General features: G+C 54.2%; 1 protein-coding gene across 4 annotated transcripts in view; it reads right to left on the bottom strand.

Moving 5' to 3' along the window:
• Positions 1–17,559, bottom strand: part of LOC120941772 (anion exchange protein 2-like) — a 117,218-nt gene that overhangs the window by 42,172 nt on the left and 57,487 nt on the right. Inside the window, exon 1 of one of the 4 annotated variants that reach the window (XM_040355451.1) lies at positions 5,995–6,088. The exons of the other annotated variants lie outside the window; for them this stretch is intronic. Coding sequence (XP_040211385.1) covers positions 5,995–6,003 — 9 coding nt within the window. The 5' untranslated portion in view covers positions 6,004–6,088. Of the gene's footprint in view, positions 1–5,994; positions 6,089–17,559 lie in introns of those variants that run through there. 4 annotated transcript variants of the gene reach the window in all.

The raw sequence follows: 17,559 nt of genomic DNA, 5'->3' as shown, positions 1-17,559 counted from the left end.
GGCTGCCCCTGCTATTAGCAGGGGCAGCCAATGCTAAAGTATACCCGTCGTTCCCGCGTCGCGAAATTTGAAATTTACGTCGTTTGCGTAAGTGAATCGTGAATGGCGCTGGACGCCATTCACGTTCACTTTGAAGCAAATGACGTCCTTGCGACGTCATTTGCCGCAATGCACGTCGGGAAAGTTTCCCGACGGAGCATGCGCACTACGCTCGGCGCGGGAACGCGCCTAATTTAAATGATTCCCGCCCCCTACGGGATCATTTAAATTGCGCACGCTTACGCCGGCTATTTTGCCGGAGCGCCCACACAATTTACGGAGCTACTGCTCAGTGAATCGCGGGTAGCGCAGAAAATTTGCGGGGGTGCAGGGCAAAAACGGTGCCCTGCGCCTACGTAAAAAAAGGGCAAATGTACCTGAATCTACCCCACTGTCTGTTGATGGGGGAATCATGCAAGTTTCTTTCCTGCAATCTGTGGATGAAGGAAAGAAATTTGCACCATATATTATCTGCCTAACTGAAAGTGAAAGTGAATTGTGAATGTTTTGAAAGAACAGGAGAGGGGGAGGGAGACAGATGGGGGAGAGAAGGGATGGAGATAATGTAGTTCAGTGAGCAGTGCAGTCTGCAGTGCTCACACTTAAACACGGCCCAGGCTAGAATATCTGGTTGTGTGAGCGCTCGCATTATGCAGTGTCGGCGAGCAGAGGGAGGGGGGGGGAATCCCCCGCAGAGCTGACTGGGGACGCTCTCCCTCTCGGGGACCAAAATACAAAAATTGCAAAAAAATATATATATTTTTTGGCATGGTGGGGCACAGCATGATGTTGGGGGGGGGGGGGGTCAGGGCCCCCTCTGGCCCCCCCTAGGGACGCCTCTGGGGGGGCAGGGCTGCTGTTAGAAACCATGGGGCCCCCGTACAGCCTACCTGGAAGGGCCCCTCAGCCCCCTCCCCCGAAATATAGCAAAAAAATATTTTCATGAAAAATACACTACAATCGTTATTAGTGGAAACGAACATAATAACAGAGAGAGACCTTCCTGTGAATTCCTCCTTTTTTTAAATCTTTTTTTTACAATCTTTTAACTTTTTTTTATAATAATTTTTTTTTTTTTTTTTTTATTATTTTATTTTACAATTAAATTTAATTAATTTTATTTTTAACTTTTTTTTTTATTTTATTTTACAATTAAATGAAATAAAAATATTTTTTTTACATTTTTTTTTTACAATTTGTTATTTTAGTATGACACAGGTAAGCCAGCAGCGCCATGGGAGGGGGAGGGGCAGTGACACGCAGGGGGGGATAAGAAGCAGGCAGAACAGGGGGGGGGGGGGTGACACGCAGGGGGGATAAGAAGCAGGCAGAACAGGGAGGGGGGGGCAGTGACACGCAGGGGGGATAAGAAGCAGGCAGAACAGGGAGGGGGGGGCAGTGACACAGGGGGGGATAAGAAGCAGGCAGAACAGGGAGGGGGGGCAGTGACACGCAGGGGGGATAAGAAGCAGGCAGAACAGGGAGGGGGGGGGCAGTGACACGCAGGGGGGGATAAGAAGCAGGCAGAACAGGGAGGGGGGGGGGCAGTGACACGCAGGGGGATAAGAAGCAGGCAGAACAGGGAGGGGGGGGGCAGTGACACGCAGGGGGGGATAAGAAGCAGGCAGAACAGGGGGGGGGGGGGGTGACACGCAGGGGGGATAAGAAGCAGGCAGAACAGGGAGGGGGGGGGCAGTGACACGCAGGGGGGATAAGAAGCAGGCAGATCAGGGAGGGGGGGGCAGTGACACAGGGGGGGATAAGAAGCAGGCAGAACAGGGAGGGGGGGCAGTGACACGCAGGGGGGATAAGAAGCAGGCAGAACAGGGAGGGGGGGGGCAGTGACACGCAGGGGGGGATAAGAAGCAGGCAGAACAGGGAGGGGGGGGCAGTGACACGCAGGGGGGGATAAGAAGCAGGCAGAACAGGGAGGGGGGGCAGTGACACGCAGGGGGGGATAAGAAGCAGGCAGAACAGGGAGGGGGGGCAGTGATACGCAGGGGGGGATAAGAAGCAGGCAGAACAGGGAGGGGGGGGCAGTGACACAGGGGGGGATAAGAAGCAGGCAGAACAGGGAGGGGGGGGCAGTGACACGCAGGGGGGATAAGAAGCAGGCAGAACAGGGAGGGGGGGGCAGTGACACGCAGGGGGGATAAGAAGCAGGCAGAACAGGGGGAGGGGGGGCAGTGACACGCAGGGGGGATAAGAAGCAGGCAGAACAGGGAGGGGGGGGCAGTGACACGCAGGGGGGATAAGAAGCAGGCAGAACAGGGAGGGGGCAGTGACACAGGGGGGGATAAGAAGCAGGCAGAACAGGGAGGGGGGGGCAGTGACACGCAGGGGGGATAAGAAGCAGGCAGAACAGGGAGGGGGGGGCAGTGACACAGGGGGGGATAAGAAGCAGGCAGAACAGGGAGGGGGGGGGCAGTGACACGCAGGGGGGGTAAGAAGCAGGCAGAACAGGGGGGGGCAGTGACACAGGGGGGATAAGAAGCAGGCAGAACAGGGAGGGGGGGCAGTGACACGCAGGGGGGGTAAGAAGCAGGCAGAACAGGGGGGGGGGCAGTGACACAGGGGGGATAAGAAGCAGGCAGAACAGGGAGGGGGGGCAGTGACACGCAGGGGGGGTAAGAAGCAGGCAGAACAGGGGGGGGGCAGTGACACAGGGGGGATAAGAAGCAGGCAGAACAGGGAGGGGGGGCAGTGACACGCAGGGGGGGATAAGAAGCAGGCAGAACAGGGAGGGGGGGCAGTGACACAGGGGGAGATAAGAAGCAGGCAGAACAGGGAGGGGGGGCAGTGACACGCAGGGGGGGATAAGAAGCAGGCAGAACAGGGAGGGGGGGGCAGTGACACGCAGGGGGGGATAAGAAGCAGGCAGAACAGGGAGGGGGGGGCAGTGACACGGGGGGGGGGATAAGAAGCAGGCAGAACAGGGAGGGGGGGGCAGTGACACGGGGGGGGGGATAAGAAGCAGGCAGAACAGGGAGGGGGGGCAGTGACACGGGGGGGGGGATAAGAAGCAGGCAGAACAGGGGGAGGGGGGGCAGTGACACGCAGGGGGGCATAAGAAGCAGGCAGAACAGGGGAGGGGGGGCAGTGACACGCAGGGGGGGATAAGAAGCAGGCAGAACAGGGAGGGGGGGCAGTGACACGCAGGGGGGGATAAGAAGCAGGCAGAACAGGGAGGGGGGGGCAGTGACACAGGGGGGGATAAGAAGCAGGCAGAACAGGGAGGGGGGGGCAGTGACACAGGGGGGGATAAGAAGCAGGCAGAACAGGGGGAGGGGGGGCAGTGACACGCAGGGGGGCATAAGAAGCAGGCAGAACAGGGGAGGGGGGGCAGTGACACGCAGGGGGGGATAAGAAGCAGGCAGAACAGGGAGGGGGGGCAGTGACACGCAGGGGGGGATAAGAAGCAGGCAGAACAGGGAGGGGGGGCAGTGACACAGGGGGGGATAAGAAGCAGGCAGAACAGGGAGGGGGGGGGCAGTGACACAGGGGGGGATAAGAAGCAGGCAGAACAGGGGGAGGGGGGGCAGTGACACGCAGGGGGGGATAAGAAGCAGGCAGAACAGGGAGGGGGGGGCAGTGACACGCAGGGGGGATAAGAAGCAGGCAGAACAGGGAGGGGGGGGCAGTGACACAGGGGGGGGATAAGAAGCAGGCAGAACAGGGAGAGGGGGGCAGTGACACAGGGGGGGATAAGAAGCAGGCAGAACAGGGAGGGGGGGGCAGTGACACGCAGGGGGGATAAGAAGCAGGCAGAACAGGGGGAGGGGGGGCAGTGACACGCAGGGGGGGATAAGAAGCAGGCAGAACAGGGGGAGGGGGGGCAGTGACACGCAGGGGGGGATAAGAAGCAGGCAGAACAGGGAGGGGGGGGGCAGTGACACAGGGGGGGATAAGAAGCAGGCAGAACAGGGAGGGGGGGGGGCAGTGACACAGGGGGGGATAAGAAGCAGGCAGAACAGGGGGAGGGGGGGCAGTGACACGCAGGGGGGGATAAGAAGCAGGCAGAACAGGGAGGGGGGGGGCAGTGACACAGGGGGGGATAAGAAGCAGGCAGAACAGGGAGGGGGGGGGCAGTGACACAGGGGGGGATAAGAAGCAGGCAGAACAGGGGGAGGGGGGGCAGTGACACGCAGGGGGGGATAAGAAGCAGGCAGAACAGGGAGGGGGGGGCAGTGACACGCAGGGGGGATAAGAAGCAGGCAGAACAGGGAGGGGGATCGGTGTCGGGGAAGCAATCACAAGAACAATTCCCTGTGTCTGTGTCTCTCCCTGCAGCAGCTGAAAGCGGGCGGGAGGGAGAGAAGCCGACTTTCAGCTGCTGCAGAGAACCACACAGGGCATCCTTCTGTAATTGCCACTCTGCCCAAGCGCACCAATTCCCTCTGCTGTCTGGGCCCCCCCCCTGTGTACCTGGGCCCCCTACAGGAGAACTGGTGCCCCCCCCTATCAGCGGCCCCGGGGACAAGCATGTGCTAGGGAAGACCTCTACACCCTCAGTACGGTTGCCATGGTTGCAAGGATGAGAAATGTGACTTTGTTGTTCTCCGGAGTGTAAGATTCCAGGACAAGAACTTTCTGAGACGGGAATGAGGGACACCTACCACCAAAGGTATGCAGGCCTAGGACACACCCCTTGCCACGCCCCCGGGACACCTACCACCAAAGGTATGCAGGCATAGGACACACCCCTTGCCACGCCCCCGGGACACCTACCACCAAAGGTATGCAGGCCTAGGACACACCCCATTGCCACGCCCCCGGGACACCTACCACCAAAGGTATGCAGGCACAGGACACACCCCTTGCCACGCCCCCGGGACACCTACCACCAAAGGTATGCAGGCCTAGGACACACCCCTTGCCACGCCCCCTTCAAGGAGAATTGTACAAAAAAAATAAGGATTGGCTAAACCCCCAAGTGCTTTTCTCACCACTAATATTCCTTTATATCGGCTTTTGGAATTTACAAAAAATCTGATGAAAGGTTTAGCGCCGGAAACACTTTATGATCGATAAAAAGTGCATTTTATATACAAATATATGGATCAGACCAACATGAGGAGGAATGAGGGACAGAGGGACATTGCTCCAAATCAGGGACAGTGCCTCGAAATCCGGGACAGTGCCTCGAAATCCGGGACAATCCCTCGAAATCTGGGACAGTCCCTCGAAATCTGAGACAGTGCCTCGAAATCCGGGACAGTCCCTCGAAATCCGGGACAGTGCTTCGAAATCAGGGACAGTCCCTCGAAATCCAGGACAGTGCCTCGAAATCCGGGACAATCCCTCGAAATCTGGGACAGTCCCTCGAAATCCGGGACAGTCCCTCGAAATCTGAGACAGTGCCTCGAAATCCGGGACAGTCCCTCGAAATCTGAGACAGTGCCTCGAAATCCGGGACAGTCCCTCGAAATCCGGGACAGTCCCTCGAAATCCGGGACAGTCCCTCGAAATCCGGGACAGTCCCTCGAAATCCGGGACAGTCCCTGGAAATCTGGGACAGTCCCTCGAAATCCGGGACAGTCCCTCGAAATCCGGGACAGTGCCTCGAAATCTGGGACAGTCCCTCGAAATCCAGGAGAGTCCCTCGAAATCCGGGACAATCCCTCGAAATCCGGGACAGTCCCTCGAAATCCGGGACAGTCCCTCGAAATCCGGGACAGTCTGGAGCTCTGCAAGAAGCACCACAAGCGGTGGCCAGACAAGGGCCGGCCTTCCACATGGATCAGCAACCAGCCACAGATGGAATAAACTGACCTGTTGCCACGGGAGACGGCATCGCTCTCAGCCCACGGGCACCTTTACCGGGACACAGCACAGGACACACTCAGGGTCAGGTGACGGGGACCCTTCGTCCCAGATTGGAAGGATGGAACCGGGACAGCGAAAGGCAGGAAATTCAATGGTTGGTTGGGTGGCCCCAATTGGTGGATCACTTACCTTCTCCATGACCAGCAGTGAGGTTCAGCAGAGAGAGGAGAATGAAGTGAGGCTGGAAGGAGGACATATGGGGGAAGGGCTGACATTGTGGGGACAAAACCTCCCCTTCCACCTTATCAGCATCCAGTATGAGATTGGAGAGCGACCCAAGGGCACGGGGACGCAAATTTCTTCCACATCAAATATTGACAATCCAACAATGCCGAGAATAATTCATGTGAAGATCGGGAGCTTCCGTTCCGGGAACCCAACTGGATGGACAACCCCCCAAACCCAACTGGATGGACAACCCCCAATCCCAACTGTAAGGACAACCCCCAATCCCAACTGTAAGGACAACCCCCCAATCCCAACTGTATGGACAACCCCCCAATCCCAACTGTAAGGACAACCCCCCAATCCCAACTGGATGGACAACCCCCCAATCCCAACTGTAAGGACAACCCCCAATCCCAACTGTATGGACAACCCCCAAACCCAACTGGATGGACAACCCCCAATCCCAACTGTAAGGACAACCCCCAATCCCAACTGTAAGGACAACCCCCCAATCCCAACTGGATGGACAACCCCCCAATCCCAACTGTAAGGACAACCCCCAATCCCAACTGTATGGACAACCCCCCAATCCCAACTGTAAGGAGAACCCCCCAATCCCAACTGTAAGGACAACCCCCAATCCCGACTGGATGGACAACCCCCAATCCCAACTGTCTGGACAACCCCCAATACCAACTGTAAGGACAACCCCCAATCCCAACTGTAAGGACAACCCCCCAATCCCAACTGTAAGGACAACCCCCCAATCCCAACTGTAAGGACAACCCCCCAATCCCAACTGTAAGGACAACCCCCAATCCCAACTGTAAGGACAACCCCCCAATCCCAACTGTATGGACAACCCCCAATCCCAACTGTAAGGACAACCCCCCAATCCCAACTGTAAGGACAACCCCCCAATCCCAACTGTATGGACAACCCCCAATCCCAACTGTAAGGACAACCCCCCAATCCCAACTGTAAGGACAACCCCCCAATCCCAACTGTAAGGACAACCCCCAATCCCAACTGTAAGGACAACCCCCCAATCCCAACTGTATGGACAACCCCCAATCCCAACTGTAAGGACAACCCCCCAATCCCAACTGTAAGGACAACCCCCCAATCCCAACTGTATGGACAACCCCCCAATCCCAACTGGATGGACAACCCCCAATCCCAACTGTAAGGACAACCCCCAATCCCAACTGTAAGGACAACCCCCCAATCCCAACTGTAAGGACAACCCCCCAATCCCAACTGTAAGGACAACCCCCCAATCCCAACTGTAAGGACAACCCCCAATCCCAACTGTAAGGACAACCCCCCAATCCCAACTGTATGGACAACCCCCAATCCCAACTGTAAGGACAACCCCCCAATCCCAACTGTAAGGACAACCCCCCAATCCCAACTGTATGGACAACCCCCCAATCCCAACTGGATGGACAACCCCCAATCCCAACTGTAAGGACAACCCCCAATCCCAACTGTAAGGACAACCCCCCAATCCCAACTAGATGGACAACCCCCAATCCCAACTGGATGGACAACCCCCAATCCCAACTGGATGGACAACCCCCCAATCCCAACTGGATGGACAACCCCCCAATCCCAACTGTAAGGACAACCCCCAATCCCAACTGGATGGACAACCCCCCAATCCCAACTGGATGGACAACCCCCAATCCCAACTGTATGGACAACCCCCCAATCCCAACTGTAAGGACAACCCCCCAATCCCAACTGTCTGGACAACCCCCAATCCCAACTGTCTGGACAACCCCCAATCCCAACTGTAAGGACAACCCCCCAATCCCAACTGTCTGGACAACCCCCCAATCCCAACTGGATGGACAACCCCCCAATCCCAACTGTCTGGACAACCCCCCAATCCCAACTGGATGGACAACCCCCAATCCCAACTGGATGGACAACCCCCCAATCCCAACTGTCTGGACAACCCCCCAATCCCAACTGGATGGACAACCCCCCAATCCCAACTGTCTGGACAACCCCCCAATCCCAACTGTAAGGACAACCCCCAATCCCAACTGTATGGACAACCCCCCAATCCCAACTGTATGGACAACCCCCCAATCCCAACTGTATGGACAACCCCCAATCCCAACTGTCTGGACAACCCCCAATCCCAACTGTATGGACAACCCCCAATCCCAACCGTAAGGACAACCCCCAATCCCAACTGTATGGACAACCCCCCAATCCCAACTGTCTGGACAACCCCCAATCCCAACTGTCTGTGTGTAGAACATTCCATACCTCCTATGGTACACAGTAGGGATGAGCCAAACACCCCCCAGTTCGGTTTGCAACAGAACCTTCGAAGGGACCGAAAGTTCACGTGAACTTTAGAATCCCATTAAAGTCTATGGCACTCGAACGTTCAAAATCAAAAGTACTCATTTTAAAGGCTAATATGCAAGTTATTGTCCTAAAAAGTGTTTGGGGACCCGGGTCCTGTCCCAGGGAGAGTGTTTGGGGACCCGGGTCCTGCCCCAGGGGAGTGTTTGGGGACCCGGGTCCTGTCCCAGGGGAGTGTTTGGGGACCCGGGTCTTGCCCCAGGGGAGTGTTTGGGGACCCGGGTCCTGCCCCAGGGGAGTGTTTGGGGCCCCGGGTCCTGCCCCAGGGGAGTGTTTGGGGACCCGGGTCCTGCCCCAGGGGAGTGTTTGGGGACCCGGGTCCTGCCCCAGGGGAGTGTTTGGGGACCCGGGTCCTGCCCCAGGGGAGTGTTTGGGGACCCAGGTCCTGTCCCAGGGGAGTGTTTGGGGACCCGGGTCCTGCCCCAGGGGGAGTGTTTGAGGACCCGGGTCCTGCCCCAGGGGAGTGTTTGAGGACCCGGGTCTTTCCCCAGGGGAGTGTTTGGAGACCCGGGTCCTGCCCCAGGGGAGTGTTTGGGGACCCGAGTCCTGCCCCAGGGGAGTGTTTGGGGACCCGGGTTCTGCCCCAGGGGAGTGTTTGGGGACCCGGGTCCTGCCCCAGGGGAGTGTTTGGGGACCCGGGTCCTGCCCCAGGGGACATGTATAAATGCAATAAAAGTTTTAAAAACTGCAATTTTTTTGGGGAGCAGTGATTTAATAATGCTTAAAGTGAAAAAATAAAAGTGAAATATTCCTTTAAATTTCGTACCCTGGGGTTGTCTATAGTATGCCTGTGAAGTGGCGCATGTTTCCCGTGTTTAGAACTGTCCCTGCGCAAAGTGTCATTTCTAAAGGGAAAAATTACATTTAAAACTACTTGCGGCTGCAATGTAATGTCGGGTCCCGGCAATATAGGTGAAAATTATTGAGAAAAAAGGCATGGGTACCCCCCCCCCCCCCCAGTTCATTACCAGCCCTTTTGGGTCTTGTATGGATATTAAGGGGAACCCCGCACCCAAATAAAAAAAGGAAAGGTGTGGGGCCCCCAGGCCCTATATACTTTGTACACGAGTATACAGGCGGTGCAAACAAGACAGGGACAGGTAGGTTTGTTGTTAAGCGGAGGTTCACCCAAAATAACAACTCTATCGGGTCACATTCCTTGCTGTATGGTTCAATAGCCACATCATTATTATTTTTATGTTGTAATTACCGTAGTAAAGGCGCGTTGAATTGCGACTTCCGGATTTTCACTCCCGCGGGAGTAGGCGTTGCTACTCCTTTTCCCCGGCGCCGCAATGTGATCTGGGAGTTCTGGGAGCACCGCGTCATTCCCACATCGCTCTACGCCGTCCAGCGAAATACCATCGCAACGGGGAGTGAACCATCAATGACGCCGCCCGTTGTGATGGCAACAAGGAAGTTGACGGCGCTACTCGTAACACCGCGCATGCGTGAATAACAGTGGTGAATGCTTCCAGGAAGTCATTGCTTGTGGGCTTCACAATGCCCACAAGCAAAATGGAAACTGCCAAACGGGGATTTTAAAAGGTCACGTTTTACACGAAAACGGACAGGGGACATTTGAAATCACCAAACAGGTAATACTTTCTATTGGGAAACAACATTGAATGCTCAAAAAAAAGTTTGCCGCGGAAACCTCCGCTTTAAGTAGAATCTGTTTGTAATTTGGAACTGGTACTTCTTTAAAGTGGAGCTCCAGCCAAAAAATCTACTTTTAAGCTTTTTGGAAAACATAGGGAAGGGTTATCACCCCTTGTTCTGCCCATATTGGGGCAGATTCAGGTACCGCTGCGCACTTCTTACGGAGGCGCAGCGTCCCATTTTTGCCCTGCGCCCCCGCAAATTATTTGCGCTACGCTTCATTCACGAAGCAGTAGCCACGTAATTTGCGTGGGCACTCCTCAAAAATGCCCGGCGTAAGGGCGCGTAATTTAAATGATCCCGTAGGGGGCGTGGATCATTTAAATTAGGCGCGTTCCCGCGCCGTACATAGTGCGCATGCTCCGTCTGGAAACTTTCCCGACGTGCATTGCGGCAAATGACGTCGCAAGGACGTCATTTGCTTCAAAGTGAACGTGAATGGCGTCCATCGCCATTCACGATTCACTTACGCAAACGACGTCAAATTTAAACTTCGCGACGCGGGAACGACGGGTATACGTAGCATTGGCTGCCCCTGCTAATAGCAGGAGCAGCCTTACGCGAAACCCGACGTACGCAAACGACGTAAACTGCGTACGCAGGGCTTGCGTAGGGTAGTGAATTGGCGTTAGTATGCAATTTGCATACTATATGCTGACCACTACGGGAACGCCCCCTAGCGGCCATCGTAAGAATGCAGCCTACGATATGACTGGCATACGAGCCTTATGCTAGTCATATCTTAGGCTGCAGTCGGCGTATCGAGGTTCCTGAATCAGGAGCATTTGAAACGCCGGCGCAAGTAAGCAATTGCGCTGCGTAACTATGGTTACGCAGACGCAATTGCTTCTTGAATCTGGGCCATTATTCATAGCAAATATGTGCAATGGTAGTTTGACGTTGATGCCATCTAGTGGCCAGAGTTAGTTATCATTTTGCCAAAAGCTTACAGGAAGCCGTATTCTCCTCAGAAAGGCCGTAACCTTTAACCTGGAACTGTATTTCCTCCATTTCATGCCTGCTTTTGGATCTAACAGACTCATGTATGAGAGGCTCCTAAAACATTCCTGGACTAGTAATTGTCTGTGAGTACTCTTACTGATGGACTGAGGCTGCGGTGTAATGTTCTGACACATATGTTATCTTTATGCTTTTGTTGTAGTTTTACAAAGTTATCCAGAAAAAAGAATACCTACAGATCTGATGTCTCACGTTTCTTGACTTCTGAATTATACTTAAAGCGGGGGTTCACCCAAAAATCTATTTTTAACATTACATTCAGTCGAGTTGTCCTAATGAAAATCGGCTGTTCCCCCCCCCCCCCCCCCCCCCCCGTACATACCTTATTTCACCGCCGCTTCCGGGTATGTCTTCTCCGGGACTGGGCGTTCCTATCTGATTGACAGGCTTCCGACCGTCGCATACTACGCGTCACGAGTTGCCGAAAGAAGCCGAAACGTCGGTGCGGCTCTATACGGCGCATGCGCACCGATGTTCGGCTTCTTTTGGCAACCCGTGACGCGCAGTATGCGACGGTCAATCAGATAGGAACGCCCAGTCCCGCAGAAGACATACCCGGAAGCGGCGGTGAAAATAAGGTATGTACGAAAAAAAAAAAAAAACAGCCAATTGTCATTAGGACAACTCGGCTGAATGTAATGTTAAAACATTTTTTTGGGGTGAACCTCCACTTTAAGCTGACTAGTGTTATACAACAGTCCAATAATGCGAAGCAGAACACCCCGGTAACATTTGTTTTGCTGTCTGTGCCCCTGTTCAGAAGATTTCACCTCACTTTCTGTCCCAATGACAAATGGATGTTGAAAATTCGTTTTTTTTTTTTTTAGGGAAACAAGGATTGGTGATAAAGCATCAGTGGAGAGGAGACACTTTTTCCCCATATTCACTCTTAGGCCCCGTACACACGGACAGACAATCCACTGAAAACGGTCCGCGGGACCATTTTCAGCGGACATGTCCGCCCAGAGATTTCTGTCTGATGGTTATACACACCATCAGACAGAAATCCGCGCGTAAACAATATGCGGGGCGTGGTCGCGCCGTCGCCGATGACGTGGCGACGTGGGCGGCCTTGAAGTTCAAAGCTTCCACGCATGCGTCGAATCAGTACGACGCATGCGAGGGATGGCGGTTGGTCGGACGTGTCCGGTGAGTCTGTACAGACGACCGAACACGTCCGACGGACAGGTTTCCAGCGGACAGATTTCTTAGTATGCTAAGAAATTTTGATCCGCTGGAAACTGTCCGTTCCCCTGGACAATTGTCCGCTCAGGCCTACACATGACCGGATCTATCCGCTGAAACTGGTCCGTCGGACCAGTTTCAGCGGATCAATCCGGTCGTGTGTACGGGGGCCTCACAGGAGAGAATTTCCCTTCCTAGGGGGAGATTTCCTCTCACTTCCTGTTGTCTCCTTCCGTTTGCAAGTAGGAGTTGTTTGTAAGTCGGATGTTTGAAAGTAGGGGCCTGTCGTATATACTCTGCAGAAATCTAGGCCTTAGGTGTTGGTGGTACTAGAACACTGTAAACCCTCACAGTTAGTCTTGGTGGGCGCAGGAACGGGCCCTGCTGTGAAATATTATATCAAGAATTGTAATTACATGCCCCTGTTAAACAGGGGCAGAAAAATTGGGCCTTAGGCAGTGAGGGTGGTGCCCTGAAACAAAAAATATTCTTAGAAGCTATCAACATTGAGGAGGAATAGGATAGTCACTCAGCATAATAGGATAGTCACTCAGCATAGGCAGTGTTAAAGGAATCCCACATCCATAGAAAAATCAATCAGTTACATCAGCATCAGGTGCTTGGTAGCCGGTGATCCAAGACCGGTTCACATTCATAAAAATGAATCGATCAACAGAGTCGGTGGAGAGGCGCACCCTGTGATCGGTCACAAAGCCTCCAGCAGCACTGAATGTGCGCTCAGAAAGAACGCTGGATGCAGGGCAAGCCAGTAGCTCAATTGCGTACTGTGCAAGCTCTGGCCAGTGATCCATCCTCAAGACCCAGTTACCCAGAGGATTTTCTGTTGGAAAGGTCTCCAAGTCGGATCTTGCCCCTAGGTAATCCCGCACCATGTAATTCAGATGCTGGCGATGGTTGCTGGAACCGGTCATACCTTGGGGCTGCTGACTGAAGAATGGTCTGAAGGCATCGGTCAGACGGCCACCTTCTCCACCACTCCTTCTGTGACTGACCGAATCCTTAGCAACACGTTGTCCAGGACCTGGATTTTGTAACCTCCCAGGCTCTGGAAACGCATTGCACAAACCTTTCTGCAAGGCCTCCTGAATATGTTTCATCTTCTGCTCCCTCTGCGAAGACTGGATAAGTTCTGCAACCTTACCCTCGTAAAGTGGGTCAGAAGGGTTGCCAGCCAGTAATGATCCCTCTCCTTGATACCACGAAGGATCCTTACGCAGGCTTTGCAGGATCAGGGAGGCCATGCATCGTAAGTTTGCTGAGGCATTCAATCCGGAGTCCTCTGGGTCACTGAGGATCACATGATCCGCAAACCACCTCCTCCCAGCCATGTACAAGTCCATGGGTTTCTGGGGAGAGAAAATGATCCCTTGATCACTGCTGCTGATGCTGAGTGTTATGCTCCACCCCCATGCTGACACAATCCTCCTCCTCCTCCTGCATGAGGAAAAAGGACTTTTTTCTACGGTGTCTGTGTGTTTTCCAACTATTTACACTTCCTTCGTGAAATGCTAGGAGTACAATGTACCCCATTACCAATTCACATGGGGGGGGGGGCAGGATCTGGGGGTCCCCTTTGTTAAAGGGGTCTTCCAGATTCTGATAAGCCCCCCGCCCGCAGACCCCCACAACCACCGGGCAAGGGTTGTGGGGATGAGGCCCTTGTCCCCATCAACATAAAGACATCCTCCCCATGTTGAGGGCATGTGGCCTGGTACGGTTCAGGAGAGGGGGGGCCGCACTCTGTCCCCCCCCTCTTTTCTGCAGCCGGCCAGGTCAACGTGCTCGGATAAGGGTCTGGTGTGAATTTTTGGGGGAACGCCACACCATTTTTTTTTTTTTTTTTGGGGTGGAGTTCCCCTTAAAATCCTGAAGGGTCTGGAATGGATATTTGGGGGAACCCCACATCATTTTTTTTTTAAATTGACGGCGGGTTCCCCTTAATATCTATTCCAGACCTGAAGGGCCTGGTAATTTAATTTGGGGAGACCCCCACGCTATTTATTTATTTTTTTTATGAATGAATTCTCTCTGAATTGCCGGAGCCGACAATTCATTAGAGCCGCAAGTCCGGTTTTAAATGCCTTTTTTTCTTTCAGAAATGACACTTTGTGCAGGGACAGTTCTATGTACGGGAAACATGCGATATTTTACATGCTGACTTTACACCCCCCCTAGGTACGAAATTTAAAGGAATATTACACTTTTATTGTTTCACTTTTAGCATTATTAAATTCACTGCTCCAGAAAAAACGGACGTTTTTAAAACTTTTTTTTGCATTGATACATGTCCCCTGGTACAGGACCCGAGTCCCCAAACACTCCCCTGGGGCAGGACCCGGGTCCCCAAACACTCCCCCTGGGGCGGGACCCGGGTCCCCAAACACTCCCCTGGGGCAGGACCCGGGTCCCCAAACACTCCCCTGGGGCAGGACCCGGGTCCCCAAACACTCCCCTGGGGCAGGACCCGGGTCCCCAAACACTCCCCTGGGGCAGGACCCGGGTCCCCAAACACTCCCCTGGGGCAGGACCCGGGGTCCCCAAACACTCCCTTGGGACAGGACCCGGGTCCCCAAACACTCCCTTGGGACAGGACCCGGGTCCCCAAACACTCCCCTGGGGCAGGACCCGGGTCCCCAAACACTCCCCTGGTGCAGGACCCGGGTCCCCAAACACTCCCCTGGGACAGGACCCGGGTCCCCAAACACTCCCCCTGGGGCAGGACCCGGGTCCCCAAACACTCCCCTGGCGCAGGACCCGGGTCCCCAAACACTCCCCTGGGACAGGACCCGGGTCCCCAAACACTCCCCTGGGACAGGACCCGGGTCCCCAAACACTCCCCTGGGGCAGGACCCAGGTCCCCAAACACTCCCCTGGGGCAGGACCCGGGTCTCCAAACACTTTTTAGGACAATAAATTACATATTAGCCTTTAAAATTAGCACTTTAGATTTCAAATGTTTGAGTCCCATAGACTTTAACGGGCTTCTAAAGTTCACACGAACGTTTGGTGTGTTCGCAAGTTCTGGTGCGAACCGAACAGGGGGGTGTTCGGCTCATCCCTAGCCACTACCAGTATTTTGGAGGCGTGGTGGCGGAACAAGCTCCAACACTACTGCACCTTGTGCTGCATCCTTCCCAGCAGAGTCACCCAGTGTGCCGTGAAAGAGAGGTAACGTCCCTGTCCATGCTTGTTGGACCATGAGTCAGTGGTAATATGCACCTTACCACTGACCGCCCTGTCCAGCGAGGCATGGACATTGCCTTCCACATGCCGGTAGAGAGCCGGAATCGCCTTCCGTAAAAAGAAATGGCATTTGGGAATCTGCCACTGAGGTACCGCACATTCAACAAACTCACAGAAGGGGGCAGAATCTACCAACTAAAAAGGCAGCAGTTGAAGTGCTAGCAATTTAGCCAAGCTAGCATTCAACCGCTGGGCATGTGGATGGCTGGGAGAGAACTTCTTTCGGCGGTTTAGCAACTGGGGCAGGGAAATTTTCCTGCTACAATCGGATGTTGGTGTACTGCTAGCAGATTGCCCGCAAGTACTTGCCACACCTAATTCTACACCTTCATTCCTCTCAGTGCAGGTTTCAGAGAGGACTGAGGGTCTAGTGGGGTTGGAGATCCCAGCTGATGAGGAGCAAGGAGAGGTTCGCTTTGTTCTTTGGTGTGGGTCTTTTAAGTGCTGGTACAAACATACTGCATGGCAGGTCGACATATGTCTGGTCAAGCATGTGGTGCCCAAGCGGGTGATGTTTTGGACACGCGAGATACGCTTGAGACATATGTTGCAAATAGCAGGGGTGCGATATGATGCACTCGTCTCAAAAAAAGGCCCACACCAAAGAACTTTTCAAAATACGCTGAGTCAGCAGTGCCCTGCACAGGCGTAGCTCTGCGTTGTGATGCAGTCGGTGTGCTGCCCTTAAGCTGGCCCCTGGAGGGCATCCTGCCTCTTTGGAGATGTGCCTCTTCCTCCTCCTCCTCTTCTTCCTCCTCCTCCTCCTCCTCCTCCTCCTCCTCCTCTTCCTCCTCTTCCTCCCCCCTCTCCTTCCTCCCCCCTCCCCCCTCCTCCCTCCTCCCTCCTCCTCCTCCTCTTCCTCTTCCTCCTTCCTCTTCTTCCTCCTTCCTCTTCTTCCTCCTTCCTCTTCTTCCTCCTCCCTCCTCCCTCCTTCCTCCTCCTCCTCCTCTTCCTCTTCCTCCTTCCTCTTCTTCCTCCTTCCTCTTCTTCCTCCTCCCTCCTTCCTCCTCCTCCTCTTCCTCCTCTCCCTCCTCCTCCTCCTCTTCCTCCTCTCCCTCCTCCCTCTTTCCTCCTTCCTCTTTTTCCTCCTCCTCCTCTTCCTCCTCCTCCTCCTCCTCCTCCTCCTCTTCCTCCTCTTCCTCCTCCTCCTCCTCCTCCTCCTCTTCCTCCTCCTCCTCCTCCTCCTCCTCCTCTTCCTCTTCCTCTTCCTCCTCCTCCTCCTCTTCCTCTTCCTCTTCCTCTTCCTCTTCTTCCTCCTCTTCCTCTTCCTCTTCCTCTTCCTCTTCCTCTTCCTCTTCTTCCTCTTCCTCTTCCTCTTCCTCCTCCTCTTCCTCTTCAACCTCCTCCTATCAGGCACTCACGTAGAGTCAGTGACCTCATCATCCCCTCCCTCCTCATCGCTGTAGAAAACCTGGCAGTATGCTCCAGCTGGGGGATCATGACTCTCAGATTGCTGCCCCTCTCTCTGGGCTCACATCAATGCCTTCCTCTATCAGTGTTCCGTCATCGGAGCCTCCAAAACGCTGCGCATCCTCATGCAGCATGTACCCAACACTGTGGTCAAACAGTTCGGGGGACTCACTCCACCCGTCCATTGCCTGGCCTGACGGGCTGTCTGCTCCAGATAAAGGTCTGGTATGGATTTTGGGGGGGCCCCACGCCGTTTTATCTGTAATTTTGGAGTGGGGTTCCCCTCAAAATCCATACCAGACCCAAAAGCAATATTTCTTTTTATACATTCAGCTGACGACTCATTGGTTGTTATATGTGGAGACCCGCCCCCTAACAACCAGCAATTCGCAGTTTGCTAAAGCGGGAAAAAAACACAAAACAAATGAAAACTTCAGGCAAAAAAAACATCAAAAACAAGAATTAAAAAATGCGAAACATTCCGGAGAAATGTGAACCCAGGAAGTGCAGAACCGAGAAAATCAACCGACATTTATCTCTAGAGACCGTTCCGGAACTTTCTACAACCGCCATGTTTTCTCAAATCTCAATGTGATCCGA

This window comes from Rana temporaria, chromosome 5 (genome assembly GCF_905171775.1).
Source record: "Rana temporaria chromosome 5, aRanTem1.1, whole genome shotgun sequence".
Lineage (NCBI taxonomy): Eukaryota > Metazoa > Chordata > Amphibia > Anura > Ranidae > Rana > Rana temporaria.
Note: the sequence above shows the minus strand (reverse complement) of the source record. Positions and strands in the feature narration are given on the sequence as shown.